Here is a 17,263-nt window from a genome sequence, read left to right as displayed (position 1 = left end):
CACCAAGCTGTCATCAAGTCCTGGGCAAACCTCTGCCTGTATGAACCAACTCCCCATGGGGCTTTGGAGGCATCTCCAGGAGGTTTGGTGCCTCCCAGGGCAGGGAGCATCTCCACAGGGCTGGGTGGGGCAGCACTGGCTAGGAATTCGGCCCAACCTGTTCCTCCGGAGCTGGCCTGTGGTTCCTGCTGACATCCCCTTCCCTTCTCTTCCCTCCACCTCTCCGCAGTCCCTCATGTCCACCACAGCCTTCGGGCTGGGCTCTAAGTACTTTGCGCTGTACGAGGTGGCCGGCGTGGGCATCCAGTGGCACACGTTCAGCCAGTCACCTGTGGAAGGAGACGACTTCAACCTCCTGCTGTCCATGATGATGCTGGTCGTGGATGCTGTGGTGTACGGGGTGCTCACATGGTACATTGAGGCCGTGCACCCGGGTACGTGCGGGCAGTGGGGCATGAGGGCACCTCGGATCTTATGAAAGCCTTCTCACTGGGGACGCTGCTCGTTCCTGGCGGTGTTCAGCCCTGACATGGTGGGACTCGGCGCAGCGTACCTTCAGGGTCCCCCATGTGTGTCCTGTTGGGGACACCTGCCCACATGCCCTGACCCACTGGTGACACCAGCAGGTTCCTTGGAGATCTTCAGTCGCATGATTCAGTTCACTGGCCAGCTGTAGCAAAGCGAGGTGTCCATGGCTGGAGCACTGTTCCCCTTTATCACCTGCTTGGGGAGGGGTCTCACCTGCTTCCTTCGCTTTCCTAGTAAAACTGAAGCGTGAGCCAGGCCAAACCCAAAGCCCAAAGGATTTTGCTTCCTTGCACAGCCCAGCAGCATTGCCCTGAGCCCAGCTGGCCAGGGCGCTTGCAGCCCCCGCCCCGCAGTGATGTCCCTGATCTGGGGAAACCTCCAAGCCCATGTCTATGCCCGTACCCATGCTGAGCTCTGCCCTGGCCCTCAGCCGGCTTCTGCACAGACACGGGTGTAGGGTTGGCCCTGACTCCATAGCGGTTGTGCTTACAGGCATGTTCGGCTTGCCGCGGCCCTGGTACTTCCCCTTCCAGAAGTCCTACTGGCTGGGCAATGGGCGAGTGGAGACCTGGGAGTGGACCTGGCCCTGGTCCCGCACCACCCGCCTCAGCATCATGGAGGAGGATCAGGCTTGTGCCATGGAGAGCCGGAGGCTGGGTGAGGGCAGACAAGGGGCATCAGGGGTGGCCTGGGGATGGCCCTGGCTCTGCTGCAGGGTCCTGCATGGACCCCCATGTGTTCCCTGTGCCCCTGTCAGGGCAGGATCCTGGGCCAGGCGCGGCTGCCTGTTGGAGCTGCTGCCCGTGGTGCGGGAGGGGGAAGCTGGCAAGAAGCAGAGGGGAAGGGACCATGAGCTGGCACAGCCACTGTGGGGTGGAGGCGGGGAGGTTCATCCCCTGGGGAGCCCCGCTCCAAGCCCAGCCTCCCTGCCACCCCCTGGCTCCTCACCATCCCGCTCTCGCAGCAGAGGAGACACGGGGCATCGAGGAGGAGCCGACCCACCTCCCCTTGGTTGTCTGCATTGACAAGCTCACCAAGGTCTACAAGACAGACAAGAAGCTGGCGCTGAACAAACTGAGTCTCAACCTCTACGAGAACCAGGTGGTCTCCTTCCTGGGGCACAACGGCGCGGGCAAAACCACCACCATGTGAGTGCCCATCAGGGCGTATGTGGGCCGTGTTCTTCTGGCCAGTTGCAGTGGGTGGGGAAGGTGCTCCCTGATGTACTTGCAGGGCCCTGTGGCAGCTTGTGCCATGCCCAGAGGGTAGCAGTGTGGATGTGGGGTGGCACAAAAGGGGGACAGGCAGCAGGTGCACAGGCCTTCACTGACATTGTTCTCCCTGGCGCCCAGCAGATGCTCCTGGAGGTGATGGTTGGGATTGGGACCAGATGGAGGAATACGAGGTCCCTCACATTGTTCCCTTTCTCCATCCATCCAGGTCCATCCTCACCGGCTTGTTCCCTCCGACCTCGGGCTCTGCTACCATCTACGGCCACGATATCCGGACAGAGATGGACGAGATCCGGAAGAACCTGGGCATGTGTCCCCAGCACAACGTGCTCTTCGACAGGCTGACGGTGGAGGAGCACCTCTGGTTCTACTCACAGCTCAAGAGCATGGCAGAGGAGGAGATCCGCAAGGAGATGGACAAGTAGGCACCCCCCCCAGCTCCTTTTGCCCCATCTGTGCCTTTTGCGTGAGTGGGTCCCCTTCCTGCTGGCTGTGCCGTGGTGGGTGATCTGGGAGCAGAGAGGTCCCTCAGAGCAGCTCCACCAAGTGTTTTCCAAAACTTGGGGTATCAGGCTGGGGAAGCCAGAAGATGCTTCTGTAGCCTGGCTGCACTGGGCTGTCCCAGCAGCCGAGAGCCGCAGGTACCACGCAGGGAAGAGGTATCACGTGCTCCCTGCAGGCACCAGGCGCTGGTATGGCCCCCCCAGCATTCCTGGTGCTTCTCCCCTGTCCCCAGGATGATTGAGGACCTGGAGCTCTCCAACAAACGCCACTCCCTGGTGCAGACCCTCTCAGGGGGCATGAAGAGGAAGCTGTCAGTGGCCATCGCCTTTGTGGGTGGGTCGCGGGCCGTGATCTTGGATGAGCCCACGGCTGGCGTGGACCCATATGCACGCAGGGCCATCTGGGACCTCATCCTCAAGTACAAGCCAGGTGAGTGGAGGTGGGCAGAGCCCAGCATTGCTCCTCTGGCTGCAGGGGCCCTGGCCCCTCCACTGAGGCTCTGTGCCACTGTCAGGGAGGACCATCCTGCTCTCCACCCACCACATGGATGAGGCTGACCTGCTGGGTGACCGCATCGCCATCATCTCCCACGGCAAGCTCAAGTGCTGTGGCTCCCCACTCTTCCTCAAGAGCACCTACGGCGACGGCTACAAGCTGACAGTGGTGAAGAAGCAATCGGACACCAGGAACGGCACAGGTCTGGGGCGCAGCGGGACCCTGTGTTTAAAGGTGTAGATGGGGCCAGCCCTTCTTCAGCCCAGGAAAGGACCAAGAGGTCAACAGCCAAATGCTCCCACCCCAAGTCTCCTTAGGCCACGTGGAGGGCGGAGGGGGACGGGCCAGGGGTGTAGGAGGTCAGCCTTGATTTCTCCTGTCTGGGTCCCAGGTTAGACTCTGTGTGGCGACATTTGCCTCCAGCCTCTGGTTCTGTCCGGCCCATGGGCTGCCCACTGAGATGTGCAGCATGGGCTGTGGTGCAGAGCACCGTTGCCAGGCCAGGCAGGGTGGCTGGGAAGCTGCCAGCACCCTGTGATGGAGGCTGGAGGAGCCCCTGCGGTGCTGGGGTGTAGGGTGGACATGGTGGGTCCTGGTGGGAGGCTGGGTGCAAAGTGACCGACTGGTGCTGCCCCTCTGCCACAGAGCCAGGCCAGCCGCACAGTCCCCCGGCCCACTCCTCTGTCAGCCCCTGCTCCGAGCCTCGCGTCTCCCAGTTCATCAAGAAATACGTGGCCTCCTGCCTCCTCATCTCGGACACCAACACTGAGCTCTCCTACATCCTGCCCAGCGAGGCCGTCAAGAAGGGCTGCTTCGAGAGGCTCTTCCAGGTTCGTGTGGCAGCTGGCAGGGTGGGCAGGTGGGTGGCCGCGGCGCTGCGGGCACCTCCTGCCCTCCTCACGCAGCACTTCACCTCTGCAGCACTTGGAGCAGAGCCTGGAGGAGCTGGACCTCACCAGTTTCGGGCTGATGGACACCACGCTGGAGGAGGTCTTCCTGAAGGTGTCTGAGGAGGACCAGTCTCTGGAGAACAGCGACGTGGGTACGGGCGGCGGGGGCTCATATGGTGTTGCTGGGGCTGGCGAGGGGCTGTGTGCCTTCACGTGGGCTTGGTGGCTCCTCTCCCCTTGTGCATGGCCGCAGAAGTCTCCTTTCCCAAGGGGAGGAGTGGTCTCCTGCAGAGCCCATCCCGGCCAAGACCAGCTGGTCTCTGCTCCACTCGGGGTTTGCAGAGCAGACCCGTCCCCACTCTGTGCCATGCCGCGGTGAAGGGTGGCGTGGCCGGTGGCAATGCCCCTTCTCCTTCCAGACATGAAAGAGTCCAAGAAGGACGCCCTGCGGCCACCCGCCCCTGAGCTGGGCCCGAAGCCTGAGGCCAACGGGGAGCCCCTGGCCGAAGCGGCCGTGCCGGAGAAGCCCAAGGTGGAGCTCAGCAACCTGGTGACCTGCTCCAAATTGGCGCAGTCGCAGGCATCCCTGCGCTCGGCCTGCTCGGTGGGCTCCGTGCGGGGCGACGAAGGTGGGGCTTATTCTGAATTCTTTGGGGATTACGCGCCCCTGTTCGATAACCGGCAGGACCCCGATAACATCAGTCTGCAAGGTTCGTGCCGCCGGTGCCCGGCCAGCGGCAGGGGCCAGGGGAGATGCTCAGCTGGGACGTGGAGGGTGGCTGGGGCAGTGGCAGCACCCGTCCCTGCACGTGGGCAGGGCAGAGCTGGCCCTGGCCGGGGCATGCGGGTGTGCTGGGGATGGGGGGCCATGCCTGCTGGGGCAAGACCCTGCAGGGGGTCTGATGATGCATCCGCCGATGTTGCGCCCAGAGAACCGCAGCCTGGGTGGGAGGGCTGGGAATGGGTGCTTCCACCAGTTTGCACCCCCAAACTGGTAGCATGTGCGTGGGGGAGTGCCATGCTGAGACATAGAGCTAGCGGGCGCAGCCGGCATTAGCTCTGCCCTTTGCCTCTCTTGGGTCCCGCGAGTGCCACCCTGCAGACTTGCCCCATTAACATGTTCGCTCCTCGTGCTGGCGCTTGGTCGGGTTGTCTCCTCTTGGCCCTGGGGCATGGAATCGTCTTCCAGCTTCTTCAGTGGCTTCACCCTCTACCCTGACTCAGGCTCGGGGCTTTCCCTGCTCGGATGCTGGGATTGCTGGAGGATGGAGGATGCAGGCAGGTGCCCTGAGGCAGCTGTTCCATTCACAAATTGTTTTCTGGGTTATGCCAGCAGCTCGTCATTCAGGGATGCGCCACCCTGCCTCCCTTACCGGGGCTGCTCTGAGCATTGTGATTTGGGTTGCAGGAGGCAGAGCCGAGACAGTGCTGCAGCAGAGCTCCGTGAGCCCCAGCCCCGTGCCCGCTGCCTCGCCGGGTCCCCCCACTCATGTCCTGTCCCCCGCTTCCTGACTGTGCTGACCCCTTGCCAGCTGAGAGAGCTGATGGAAAAATGTGGGGCTCTGCCAAAAAGCACCAGTTTAGGTTGTTTTTTTAAAAACTATTGTTTAAATGTCCCACTTTGGGCCAAGAGGAACCCGTCAGCCAGCTGCCTTGCTTCATGCTGCGGTGCTGCCGTGGCTTGGTGGCCATCAGGGTTGGGTGCTGCCCTGTTCCTCGGGGTGGCTGCGCTTGGTTCGGTGCCTAGCTCAGCTCCCTGGGGGCCACGGGGGGCATGGGAGCAGCCGTACCCGGGGACTGACGTCCTTCTCCCTTCCCAGAGCAAGAGGCGGAGGTGGAGGCAGAGGACAGCGACCTGGCTGGGCAGGGGAGCTTCAAGCTGGAGGGCTCGTGGCTGAAGCTGCGCCAGTTCCACGGGCTGATCGTCAAACGTTTTCACTGCGCCAAGCGCAACACCAAGGCCCTCTTCTCACAGATCCTCCTGCCTGCCTTCTTCGTCTGTGTGGCCATGACAGTGGCGCTCTCTGTGCCTGAAATAGGTGTGTGTGAGCCACCCACCCGCATGCTGGGGGCTGCTGGTGGCCCCTTCTGCCTGCCCCACAGTGGCTGGTGGTGACACTGGCTGGGGGGAGGACGAAGACAAGGCTTGCGGGTGCTCGGCCAGTCTGCCTGTGCGTGGTGGTGCTGCGGGTGTGAGCCGGTTCCTGTCCTTGTCCCCGCAGGTGATCTGCCGCCCCTCATCCTCTCGCCATCGCAGTACCACAACTACACCCAGCCCAAGGGCAACTTCATTCCTTATGCCAACGAGGAGCGGCGTGAGTACCGGTGAGAGCCGCCGCTCGTTGGTGACCAGCATCCCATGCCCTGTCCCCATCCTCATCCCTGTGTCCATCCCTGGGACTGCGATGGGGGGCAGCAGGGAGGGCAGCCCGCCGGGGCTGGCTCAGGCTTGGAGCAGAGCCTGGCCGGTGCCACGTCCCCTTGCCAAAAACAGCCTCCATCCTCGCCAGGGTGTCTTTGGGAGAGGTGTCAGCCCTGAAACTGGCTGCGATTGGCAGCTTGGCTCATGCCAGGCATGGGCTGGGTGTGCCTATTCAGCCATGCCCATTCAGCCGTGATATATGCCAAGGTCTTGGGGAGGTCCCAGTGGAAGATGACCAAGGTGGTGAGAGCCATGTCTCCTGCTCCTTGCTCCCTCCTCACCTGCTCCTCTCCCCACAGCATCAGGCTGTCTCCCGATGCCAGCCCCCAGCAGCTGGTGAACACCTTCCACCTGCCCTCCGGCGTGGGGGCCACCTGCGTGCTCAAGACGGCCTTCAACAACACGCTGGACCAGCCCATGCAGACTCTGAACCTCAACAGCAACGAGTCCAAGATGCTGGCAGCCAAGTACTTCGATGCCATGTGTATCGACTCCTTCACCCAGGGCCTACCGCTCTCCAACTTTGTGCCGCCGCCTCCATCCCCGGCCCCCTCCGACTACCCCATCTCAGTGGATGAGGACCTGCTCCGTGCCTGGAACTCCACGACCTTCTCCTCTGCCGTCAAAGGTATCACCTGTGCTTGGTGTCTGAGTCTGTCTGCGCCTGGGATTCATCTCCAGCAGGGAGATGATATACCTCCCCTGCAGAAGTAGCTTCAGGGACCCCTGGAAGTGCCTATCAGTTTGGCCTGGCCACAGCAGAGCATCTCTGGGCTGAACTTCTGGCCCAGGGCCAGCACTGGCCCTGGAGCACCACTCCAGGCAGTGCTGGTGGAGCTCCCTGGGATGGTGACACCATCGAGAGCCCTGTGGCCAGCCTTGCGTCACCCTTGCTGGGCTGGCTGCTCCGTCCCCAGCCATTGCCTTCTCCAGCCACACTTCATGGTCCCTCTGAACCATTTCTGTCCCCCAGAGTTTTTCCCCATATCCGTCTCTTGGTCCCTTTCAGTCACCAGGACACAAAAGCCCTCTCACAGACTGGGCTCTGGCTGTGGGGCAGAGAGGTCCCTCCCTGCCCAGCTGGGACCCCTCAGCTGAGCCCCCTGCCACCCCCACATTGTCCCAGGCAGCTGGGGCAGGCAGGAGCCTGGCTGTGAGCTGCCCTCTCTGCTCCTCAGAGACCGTGACCTCGGCCCCCACCCTGCCCCGCATCATCCATGAGCCCATCAAGTGCACGTGCTCCATGCAGGGGACCGGCTTCTCCTGCCCCAGCGGCGTGGGAGGCCACCCCCCACAGATGAAGGTGGTGACAGGGGACATCCTGGCAGACATCACAGGACGCAATGTCTCTGAGTATCTGCTCTACACCTCAGACCGCTTCCGGCTGCACAGGCAAGAGGGGAGGCTGGGGGGGTCTGCCCTGTGCCATGGAGCAGCGGTGGGGGACCAGGGATGTGGAGACACCTGCCCGGGGCGCGGACGGGAGCCAGGAGCATGCTCAAGCATGGCTCCGCTCCTGGAGGCGGGGGTCAGTGGTCACAGCTTCTCGGCGGTGCTTTGTCCCACAGGTACGGGGCACTCACCTTCGGCAACATCCAGAAATCCATCCCAGCCTCCTTCGGGGCCAGGGCTCCTGCCACGGTGCGCAAGATCGCTGTCCGGAGAACGGCCCAGGTGGGACCGCGCTGCATCCCGTGGCAGCTGGGAGATGGGTGGGCAGCAGCAGCCATGGCACGGGTGGGGAGGAGAAGGGGGCAGGCAGCACTGCCTGCACGGCAGGGACCCCTGACCCACAGCTCTGCAGCAGTGCTCTCCACCAAGGGATCTGGTGGGGCTCTTCCCCCTTGGGGTGCTTAGCAGCTCCCACCCCAGAGGGTCTGGCCCAGCATGGTCAGCAGTGGCCTGCTCTCCCCACAGCCGTGAGCACAGGAAGCCTGCCTTGTGGCTGTCCCATCCTGTCCCACCTCATCCCGTCCCACCTCATCCCGTCCCATCCCATCCACCCCATCCCACCCAGTGCCAGCTCATCCCATCCCATCCCATCCCATCGCACCTCATCCCACCCCATCCCATCTCATCCCATAGCATCCCACCCCACCCCATCCTGTCCCATCCCGTCCCGTCCCATCCTGTCCCGTCCCATCCCATCCCATCCCATCCCATCCCATCCCATCCCATCCCATCCCGTTCCATCCCATCCCGTCCCACCCCATCCCATCCCATCCCATCCCATCCCATCCCATCCCATCCCATCCCATCCCATCCCATCCCATCCCTCCCTTCCAGTACATCTGCCATGGGCCCAGCTCTCTTGCCACCTCCCACCACTCTTCTCTGCTCCTCCAGGTCTTCTACAACAACAAGGGCTACCACAGCATGCCCACCTACCTCAACGCTCTCAACAACGCCATCCTGCGAGCCAACTTGCCCAAGAGCAAAGGCAACCCTGCTGCCTACGGTGAGAACCTGGAGGCGTTTTAGTGCAGAAGGACGTCAGGAACAGCTTTAAGGCATGGTCCAACCAGGCTCTAAAGTGCAATGTCCCCCCTTGGACCAAGCAGGCTAGTCATGCACCTCGGCTATGAGATCTGGGCTGGGCAGATCTATCTGAGGTCTGGGCTGGGGCAGAACGTCCCAAAGCGCTGCCTGAAGGCACCTAGGCTTGCCATGTGTCCGAGGATGCTCTCTGCCAGCCGGTGAGGGAGGGCTTGGCCTTGAGATGCTCGATTGCTTCAGATAGCTCAGCTCCTGCCGAGCTGCAGGAGGGAAACCCATCCTCCTGCTCAGAGCCAGGACCAGGCAGGTTGGGTGCAAGATGTTCTGTCCTGAGCCAGCTTTCACACTCCTGTGTTTCTTCTTGGGCCTTCCTGCAGGCATCACAGTCACCAACCACCCCATGAACAAGACGAGCGCCAGCCTGTCCCTGGATTACCTGTAGGTGCAGGGAGTGGGTTTGAGGGAGGGTAGCCATCCCGTGGGAGGGAGGGAGCTGCTCACCGCGGTTTGCAGGGGAAGGCTGAGGCTTCTGCCCTGCAGGCTGCGTGGCAGGGGACGGGGGGTGGCTGTGACGTGGGGGTCCCTGTGCTGTGCCCTGCCCTGTGCACAGTGACTGTCCCATGCCGCGATGGATGGCCCTTCCCTGGGCAGCTGAGGGTGACGGGGTCCCTACTCTCCTCCTTGCTCCCCATGCAGCCTGCAAGGCACAGATGTGGTGATTGCCATCTTCATCATTGTGGCCATGTCCTTCGTGCCAGCCAGCTTTGTGGTGTTCCTGGTGGCCGAAAAGGCCACCAAGGCCAAACACCTGCAGTTCGTGAGCGGCTGCGACCCTGTCATCTACTGGTTGGCCAACTATGTGTGGGACATGGTAAGCAGGGCGCATGGCCCCACCGGCCGAGCCCCCAGGGCCGTGCGGGTGGGTAGGCATTCATAGAAGTTTCTGTCTTCTCCAGCTGAACTACCTGGTGCCGGCCACGTGCTGCATCATCATCTTGTTCGTGTTCGACCTCCCGGCGTACACCTCTCCCACCAACTTCCCTGCTGTCCTCTCCCTCTTCCTGCTCTACGGGTACGTTGCTCAGAGGGGTGGTCAGGATGCACTGGTGGGTCCCTCCAATGCCCCTTCTGCACTGTGGCTACATGGGCAGGATCTGGCCTCGGGGCTGCCCATCTGGCTGATGTTCTGCAGCTCCCATAGCTGGTGGGCTGTGAGGGCTAGGGTGGCAGAGCCCAGGAGGGACGGGGCTGGGAGATGAGTGATCCCAAGGCTCAACGGTTGGTGCTGCCTGGTCCCTCTTCTGCCACACCGATGTGCGTTCCTGCTGCTTGCCTTCCCAGCTGGTCCATCACCCCCATCATGTACCCTGCGTCCTTCTGGTTCGAGGTGCCCAGCTCCGCCTACGTCTTCCTCATTGTCATCAACCTCTTCATCGGCATCACGGCCACCGTCGCCACGTTCCTGCTGCAGCTCTTTGAGCACGACAAGGTATGGGATTCACAGCTCTGCCTGGGGCCACCAGGAAGGGAGAAGCTGCCATCGGGTTGTGGGACAGCTCAGGCTGGGACTAACCTCAGGAGGTCTCTGCTCCAAGCTCCTGCTCCCAGCAGGGTCAGCTGGGAGACCTGACTGGGCTGTATCTTGGTGGGGATCCTGGTCCTCCCGTACGCCCATGGTCCTCAGGGGTGTTTCTGGTGGTTGTGTCCTCTCTGCCTGTCCCCACAGGATCTGAAAGTGGTGAACAGCTACCTGAAGAGCTGCTTCCTTGTATTCCCTAACTACAACCTGGGCCATGGCTTGATGGAGATGGCCTACAACGAGTACATCAATGAATACTATGCCAAGATCGGTATGGCCTCTCATTCCCTCTCTCCCTTGCTCCAGGGTATGTGGGGCTGGGGGGACCACGGTGCTGGCACACCCCCTCCGCCTGCCCTGTGGAGCTTCCCAAGGCCCAGAGCAACCTGGAGCAAAAAGCCAGGGGACGTGAACTAGACTGGGGTGCAGGAGGAGACACGGTTGGGGGTCAGCTATAGCATGGTGCTGGTGATGCTGAAAATGGTTCCTTGGGCCATCCCGAATAGCAGCCCCAGGGGGAGAGGAGGTGACCCCCTGGCAGAGTTGTGCATTTCTGCTGCTGTTGCACGCTGCCTGTGGTGGGCCGTGGTGGGCCATGGTGGAGCCATGATGGGGCTGTGGTGGGCCATGGTGGGGCCGTGCTGTGATATGAGGGATGGGGACTGCAAGGGCTCTTTCCTTCCAGACGTGGTCTCTTGCAGGGCTGCGCTGCCCAGCCAAAACGAGCCTTTTGCTACTCGTAGCTTCAGTTTGGCCTCAAAAAGCTCTTGCTGCTCTCTGCTTCTCAAGCAGCTTCCGTATGTAACCCAGATGCTGCTGGCATAATGAGAGGCAATTTTGGGGCAGGATCTGACAAATCCATCCAATACCCACTTTCAGCTGGGTTGATTCATCCTAGGGAGGTTGAAAAGTTGCAAGATGATTTCAACAGCACATGTGCTGTGAATGGAAAGCCTTGTGACCAGCCCTGGTGCCAGCAGCACTGACCAGCCCAGGCAGCTGCGGCACGGGAGGGGACACAGGACCAGGACGGGGTGACTGTCACAGGCCAGCTCAAGATGTACGACCAGGTTGTCCCCACAGGAAGGTGTCCCCAGCCACTCTCTCCTCTTCCTCCCCCTCAGGGCAGTTTGATAAAATGAAATCACCCTTTGAATGGGACATCGTGACACGGGGGCTTGTTGCGATGACAATCGAAGGCTTCGTTGGCTTCTTCATCACCATCATGTGCCAGTACAACTTCTTCCGGAAGCCCCAGTGAGTGTGGCTGGGGAGCAGGGGGCAGGCTAGGGGGGGCTGGCCACAGGGAAAAGCTTTGCCATCAGGACCCCTTAGCTCAAGTCTGCCCCTCCAGTGGGTGCGAGCTGGGGAGCTGCCCATCCCTGGCAGGGACGCGGGCAGACGGCTCCCGTGACTGCATCCCCACCCTGCCCCATGCGCCCTCCCGCAGGCGGCTGCCCGTCTCCACCAAACCCATCGAGGACGACATTGATGTGGCCAATGAGCGGCACCGTGTCCTGCGCGGCGATGCCAACAACGACATGCTGAAGATCGAAAACCTCACCAAGGTGCAGCAGCGGGGTGGGGGGTGGGGGGATGCACTGGGGCTGCAAGGAGACACCTCAGAGCTGTCCCATCTGAGGGATGTGGGTCGGGGCTGGGATTCTGGGTACCTCCCGGCAGGCTGAGCCCCCTGTTCCCTGCCCCACCAGGTGTACAAGTCCCGCAAGATCGGGCGCATCCTGGCCGTGGACCGGCTGTGTGTGGGTGTGCGACCCGGGGAGTGCTTCGGGCTCCTGGGCGTCAACGGCGCAGGCAAGACGACCACCTTCAAGATGCTGACAGGGGATGAGAGCACCACGGGCGGAGAGGCCTTCGTTAATGGGCACAGGTCGGGGGGCACGGTGGGAGGTGGGGGACTGCCTGCCATCCTGGGGACGGGAGGGGGTCTGCTTGGGGGTCTCCCAGGATGAAGCAGCGTGAGTCTGCCCATGTGGCTCCGTGGGACTCTGCAGCCCTGTGTCCTGGGCTGACCATCATCTGGGGGGTGGCAAATGACACCGGCTCTCAGCCAAGGCTGCCCGTTGTGGGTTACCTGGTAGAAGATACTCCAGTATAAAGGCATGTGAAAGGGGGGTGAGCACCAGGATGCTTGCAAAATGCAATTCCTTCTCCCCATGGCCCCTCCATCCTCTTCTGCAGCATCCTGAAGGAGCTCCTGCAGGTCCAGCAGAGCTTGGGCTACTGCCCCCAGTTCGACGCGCTCTTTGATGAGCTGACGGCCCAGGAGCATTTGGAGCTCTACACACGCCTGCGTGGCATCCCCTGGAAGGACGAAGAGCGGGTAGGGCTCTGGGCAAGCAATTGCCAGCGCTTGAGAGCTGGTGCTGTGCCTTGGGAACAGCATATCACTGGGCACCAGCTGGGACTGAGCCAGTGCTGCTGCCCTCCCGGCAGTGCCACCCCAGTGGTGTGCCCACATGGGCTGCTGGGACCGGGCACATGCACTCACAGGTCCCTACCGACGCTCGGGGCCGTGCCAGGGGCTGTCGTGGGGCTCCCCTGACTGGCACATTGCTTGTGGTCCCCTTGGCAGCTGACCTGTGCCACAGGGCCCAACCACTTGCCCACTGCCTGCTGCCAGCTCGGCCAGCTCCATGGCCTTGGCAGGGTGATGGCAGTCCCCCACGCCTTGCAGGTGGTCAAGTGGGCACTGAAGAAGCTGGAGCTGACCAAGTATGCTGACAAGCCTGCCAGCACCTATAGCGGAGGCAACAAGAGGAAGCTGTCCACAGCCATTGCGCTGATCGGATACCCGGCTTTCATCTTCCTGGTGCGTCTTGGGCTCCAGCACCCTGCCCATGGGGTCCTCCTCCCACCCACCATGTCCCTGGGGCTGGCACTGGACTGGGGTGGAGAAATGACCCTGGGTGGGAGCTGCCTGCCCCTGGCTCTGCCACGAGTGTCCTGAGGTGTGGGGTGGTGTCTGAGCCGGGCTCAGGACAGGAGGGGGGTGGCAGGGTCCCCCCGGGTGCTGGCGTGTCTGAAGGTGCTGTCCGTCCCGCAGGATGAGCCCACCACGGGGATGGACCCCAAGGCACGGCGCTTCCTCTGGAACCTCATCCTAGACGTCATCAAAACGGGTCGCTCCGTGGTGCTCACGTCCCACAGGTCCGGGGGGGTTTCTGGCTGTGCCCGCGATACCTCCAGGCACCTGGGGTGCTGCGTGCGAGGGGGGTCTTTGGTCCCCAAGGGATGGCATCTGGCAGGGGCATGGGGAGCAGAAGGAACTTGGGACACCCTCTGTTGCCTTCTCCCATCCCTGGTGGTGGGGCCACGGCACCCGGGTTATGGCCTGGGGAGCTCGGCTCCCCGCCTGCCCCAGCCGTGGCCCTTGGCACTGTCCCCCAACGCCACCCTGCTGAAGCCTGCCCTGTCCCCTCCCCAGCATGGAGGAGTGCGAGGCACTCTGCACCCGCCTGGCCATCATGGTGAATGGGCGGCTCAAGTGTCTCGGCAGCATCCAGCACCTGAAGAACCGGTAAGAGCCTGGTGGGGGTCCCGCACCCCGTGTGCATTGCAAGGCGAGATGGGGCCGGGCCCCCACGGCAGGGTGACGGCGTGACACCTGCAGCAAGATGTCAGCCCTTTGTGGGGGTGCTGCTTTGGAGGGTGGGCAGGGGACAGGCTCACTTGGGTGGGTGCAGCGCTGGAGAGCATTGTCCCCTTCTGTGGGGTCAGTCCTTCCCTGCAGAGGTGCAGGCGGGGGGGGCAGGTCCTCACGGGGTCCCTTGTCCCCATGCAAGGTTCGGAGATGGCTACATGATCACGGTGCGCACTAAGTCCAGCCTCAACATCAAGGAGGTGGTGAGGTTCTTCAACCGCAACTTCCCCGAGGCCATCCTCAAGGTGAGCTCCCTGCGGTGCTGTCCCCTGCCAGCTCCTGCCTTGGGGCACAGGCATCCCTTCATCCCCCAAGGGACATCTCTGTGGGACCCCTGGCGGGGTGAGGGGAGGGGGTCTGGGAGTGAGGGCTCGGGTGTCACCTCCATGTCCCTTGCAGGAGCGGCACCACACCAAGGCCCAGTACCAGCTGAAGTCGGACCAGATCTCACTGGCCCAGGTCTTCAGCAAGATGGAGCAGGTGGTGGACGTGCTGGGCATCGAAGACTACTCCGTCAGCCAGACCACGCTGGACAATGTGAGACCGGGGACGGTGTGGGTGGCTGGATGCTTGTCCCCAGGGAGGGTGGCGGTGCCTGGGGTGGTGGCCGTGCCAAAGTGCCTTGAGGAAACCACCTTTGCGAAGGGAGGTGAAGCTAGGTGGGAGGCACGGTGGCAGCCACAGCCTGGTTGGCACCCATGGCAGGTGAGGGGTGGCCAGGGGGTGGACGTGCTTGTGGGGGTCCCTCGCAGCTTCCTGCCCCTTCCCCCCCAGGTGTTTGTGAATTTTGCCAAGAAGCAAAGCGACAACCTGGAGCAGCAGGAGACGAGCCCCAGCTGCGCCCTGCAGTCACCCCTGGAGCGCGTGCTGAGCCTGCTGCGCCCCCGGGCCGCTCCCACAGAGCTGCGGGCCCTCGTGGTGGAGGAGCAGGAGGACCTGGAGACTGACGATGAAGGCCTCATCAGCTTCGAGGAAGAGAGGGTGAGAAGTTGTCCCCAGATCTGTGTCCCTGCCATGGGGCACCAGGGCTGGGTGCCATGGCACCAGGTCTTGTCCAGGGAAGGGGATGTAGTGGAGTCAGGGATGGATGAGAAGGGAGCTCTCTGGGAGGGGTGGCTGCTCCCCCCCAGGCCGGATCGTGGCCCCAGCAGCACTGGGTGTGCTGGGCAGAGCGGGCAGCCCCTGCCCAGCCCAGCCCCTGAGCCCTGCCTGTCTCTGTGCCCGCAGGCTCAGCTCTCATTCAACACGGACACGCTGTGCTGAGACCCCGGGGGCAGCCATGTCCCCCGGCTGTGAAGCCACCAAACCCTTTTGGCCTCTCCCCTCCCTTCGCCCCGTTGAGCAGAGCTGCCGCGGCCGGAGGTGCGTTCCAGGGAGGACGTGGCGGGTGCGGCGCCAGCCTGGACAGACCTCGCGAGCCACCGCCTGCCGGATGGCCTTTGTCCCCTTCAGCTCCAGGGCAGTGTCACTGCATGGTGTTGGGGGCCACCGTCTTCAGCCGGCTCGCCCAGCCAGTGCGTGCCAACGGGCAGACTGTGAAGAGGAGGACATGGTTTGGTGCGAGTGCTTGCTGGCCCTGCGTGCTCTGTGGCGGGGATGAGGCCTGTGAGCGATGCCTTCAGTTGGACACCTATGTTGCGCCCACCCTGGGGATCCCTGGCCGCGGGGACGCCCCGCTTCCCCCCGGCCCCAGCACTGGCAGCACCCCAGGCCTGGCCCTGGCAGGGCTGGAGGAAGGATGGATGCTTTCGCCTTGTTTCCATCACCCCTGGCTTGGCGCTTGCCCTTGGCACTGTGGGGAGGCTCAGGGTCCAGCGCCGTGGGGGCAGGAACTCTGGTGCTTCACCCACGATTGATTTCTGTCACTGATGGGATGGCACCGGTGTCCTCCAGCCCGCCCAAGACAGGGACCTCGGCCCCGCTGGCACGTCCTGCCTGCCCATGCCGCTGCAAGCCGGGGGCTCCAGCCGCCCTGGCCCTGCCCAGCCTTGCCATGCGTGCGCTGGGCACTCAGCACCATCCCCGGGGCCGGGCAGCAGCACCCCTGCAGAGGGGCACACGGTGGGGCAGAGGGGTATTTCACAGGGTATTTCACACGCTGGCACCAGCTGTTTCTCCCCTCTGCCCCCAACCACGTCCCTCCTCTCAGAGCCCCTCACCCTGCCTCCTGCCTGCCCTCACCACCCGCTTCCCCCACCACAGGGCATCGCTGCGGCAGTGCCACCTTTCTGCTGTGTCCCCCTCCTTTTCCCCCTTGCCCTGGCACTCATTGCTCAGCGTCTGGCCCTCTACAGGAGCCACCGACACTGGTTTCTTATTGTTGGGTCACTGGTGGTACTGGCAGTGGGGTTGCTGCACCCCAGGATTGTTTTGAAGCTGGGAGTGGGATGGTCTTGAGGTACGAGGACAAGACAGCCCAGCTGGGTGATGGCGCAGCCTGGCAGTGGTGCCCGGGGTGGTGGGGAGGGGAGGATGGACCGTGGTGGTAGGGCAGGCGGCATCACCAGGGCTGGCAGTGTCACCAGGACAGCAATGTCACCTGGGGCTGGCAGTGTCACCAGGGGCTGGCAGCAGGCACCCCCTTGGCCAGCAGTGCCCCTCCTTTCTGCAGAGGGTCCTGCCGCCTTGTCACCCACGGGGGCCATGCCTGGCACCCGCAGCCTGGCAGCACCCCCCCAGCCCGCAGCTCTCCAGTGACCCGCAGCTGTGCCCAGAGATGGGGTGATGGCAGGGCTCTTGACACTGACCCCGACCACCCACCCCGTGGGTGCCCCATTCTCTTGCAGCACCCCAGGGTGGCTGTGCACAGCCCCCCCCTCCTTCTGGGGGGGGCACCCAGGGCTGGGCTGCCCATGTGTGTCCCCGCTGCCCTTTCTGCCTCCCTGGCATGGGCTCGGCTGGAGCTCCTGGGCTGGCTCCTGCCCACGGGCAAGTGGGCAGCACTGGGCACACCAGCTCGCCACCATGGGGCAGCACGCTGCGTGGGGAGGTGGATTGGGGCCAGCCCTGGCCCCACTCGAGGGCACAGGAGCAGGGGCAGACCTAGGTGGCAGCTGACCCTCCGCTGTCCCCGTGTCCCCTGGTCTCGCCAGTCCTGTATGCCACCTGCTATAGATTGTGATACAATATACAGTATTTTCAATAGGGGAAAAATTGGGGGGGAGATAAGCTCTATTTTCAGATTTTTCAGACCATATTTTTTTTAAGGGCATACTGGAAACTGGCTGGTCCTGGGATAGGGTGGATGGCACAGGTGGGCAGCCGCCACCCAGGGTGCCCCCTGCTCCCTTGCTGAGCACGCTCTGCCTTCCCGGGTGGGCACTGGGGGACGAGCCAGCTCGGGCTTAGCCCTTTGCCGCCAGGGAGAGAGGGGATGGTGTCATCTTTGGGTACCCAGCTGTGACCACGGTGGTGGCACCCTCAGGGCATCCAGGGTGAGCATGGTGCCCTTCT

General features: G+C 63.1%; 1 protein-coding gene across 1 annotated transcript in view; it reads left to right on the top strand.

Moving 5' to 3' along the window:
* The window catches only part of ABCA2 (ATP binding cassette subfamily A member 2), a 36,525-nt gene extending 20,145 nt beyond the window's left edge, over window positions 1–16,380 (top strand). The window contains exons 20-50 of the mRNA XM_059829019.1: window positions 230–434; window positions 1,021–1,185; window positions 1,496–1,676; window positions 1,969–2,181; window positions 2,497–2,693; window positions 2,779–2,961; window positions 3,405–3,589; window positions 3,681–3,801; window positions 4,069–4,359; window positions 5,476–5,688; window positions 5,872–5,974; window positions 6,371–6,699; window positions 7,250–7,463; window positions 7,640–7,745; window positions 8,418–8,529; window positions 8,945–9,005; window positions 9,264–9,438; window positions 9,524–9,639; window positions 9,909–10,056; window positions 10,294–10,417; window positions 11,271–11,403; window positions 11,597–11,714; window positions 11,859–12,037; window positions 12,349–12,490; window positions 12,845–12,979; window positions 13,214–13,317; window positions 13,595–13,687; window positions 13,953–14,055; window positions 14,210–14,347; window positions 14,585–14,791; window positions 15,038–16,380. Of these exons, the coding sequence (XP_059685002.1) occupies window positions 230–434; window positions 1,021–1,185; window positions 1,496–1,676; window positions 1,969–2,181; window positions 2,497–2,693; window positions 2,779–2,961; window positions 3,405–3,589; window positions 3,681–3,801; window positions 4,069–4,359; window positions 5,476–5,688; window positions 5,872–5,974; window positions 6,371–6,699; window positions 7,250–7,463; window positions 7,640–7,745; window positions 8,418–8,529; window positions 8,945–9,005; window positions 9,264–9,438; window positions 9,524–9,639; window positions 9,909–10,056; window positions 10,294–10,417; window positions 11,271–11,403; window positions 11,597–11,714; window positions 11,859–12,037; window positions 12,349–12,490; window positions 12,845–12,979; window positions 13,214–13,317; window positions 13,595–13,687; window positions 13,953–14,055; window positions 14,210–14,347; window positions 14,585–14,791; window positions 15,038–15,073 (4,830 nt within the window). The 3' untranslated portion in view covers window positions 15,074–16,380. The remainder of the gene's footprint in view (window positions 1–229; window positions 435–1,020; window positions 1,186–1,495; window positions 1,677–1,968; window positions 2,182–2,496; window positions 2,694–2,778; window positions 2,962–3,404; window positions 3,590–3,680; window positions 3,802–4,068; window positions 4,360–5,475; window positions 5,689–5,871; window positions 5,975–6,370; window positions 6,700–7,249; window positions 7,464–7,639; window positions 7,746–8,417; window positions 8,530–8,944; window positions 9,006–9,263; window positions 9,439–9,523; window positions 9,640–9,908; window positions 10,057–10,293; window positions 10,418–11,270; window positions 11,404–11,596; window positions 11,715–11,858; window positions 12,038–12,348; window positions 12,491–12,844; window positions 12,980–13,213; window positions 13,318–13,594; window positions 13,688–13,952; window positions 14,056–14,209; window positions 14,348–14,584; window positions 14,792–15,037) is intronic.
* Window positions 16,381–17,263: the final 883 nt, after the last annotated feature.

Source organism: Gavia stellata, chromosome 24 (assembly GCF_030936135.1).
Source record: "Gavia stellata isolate bGavSte3 chromosome 24, bGavSte3.hap2, whole genome shotgun sequence".
Lineage (NCBI taxonomy): Eukaryota > Metazoa > Chordata > Aves > Gaviiformes > Gaviidae > Gavia > Gavia stellata.
Note: the sequence above shows the minus strand (reverse complement) of the source record. Positions and strands in the feature narration are given on the sequence as shown.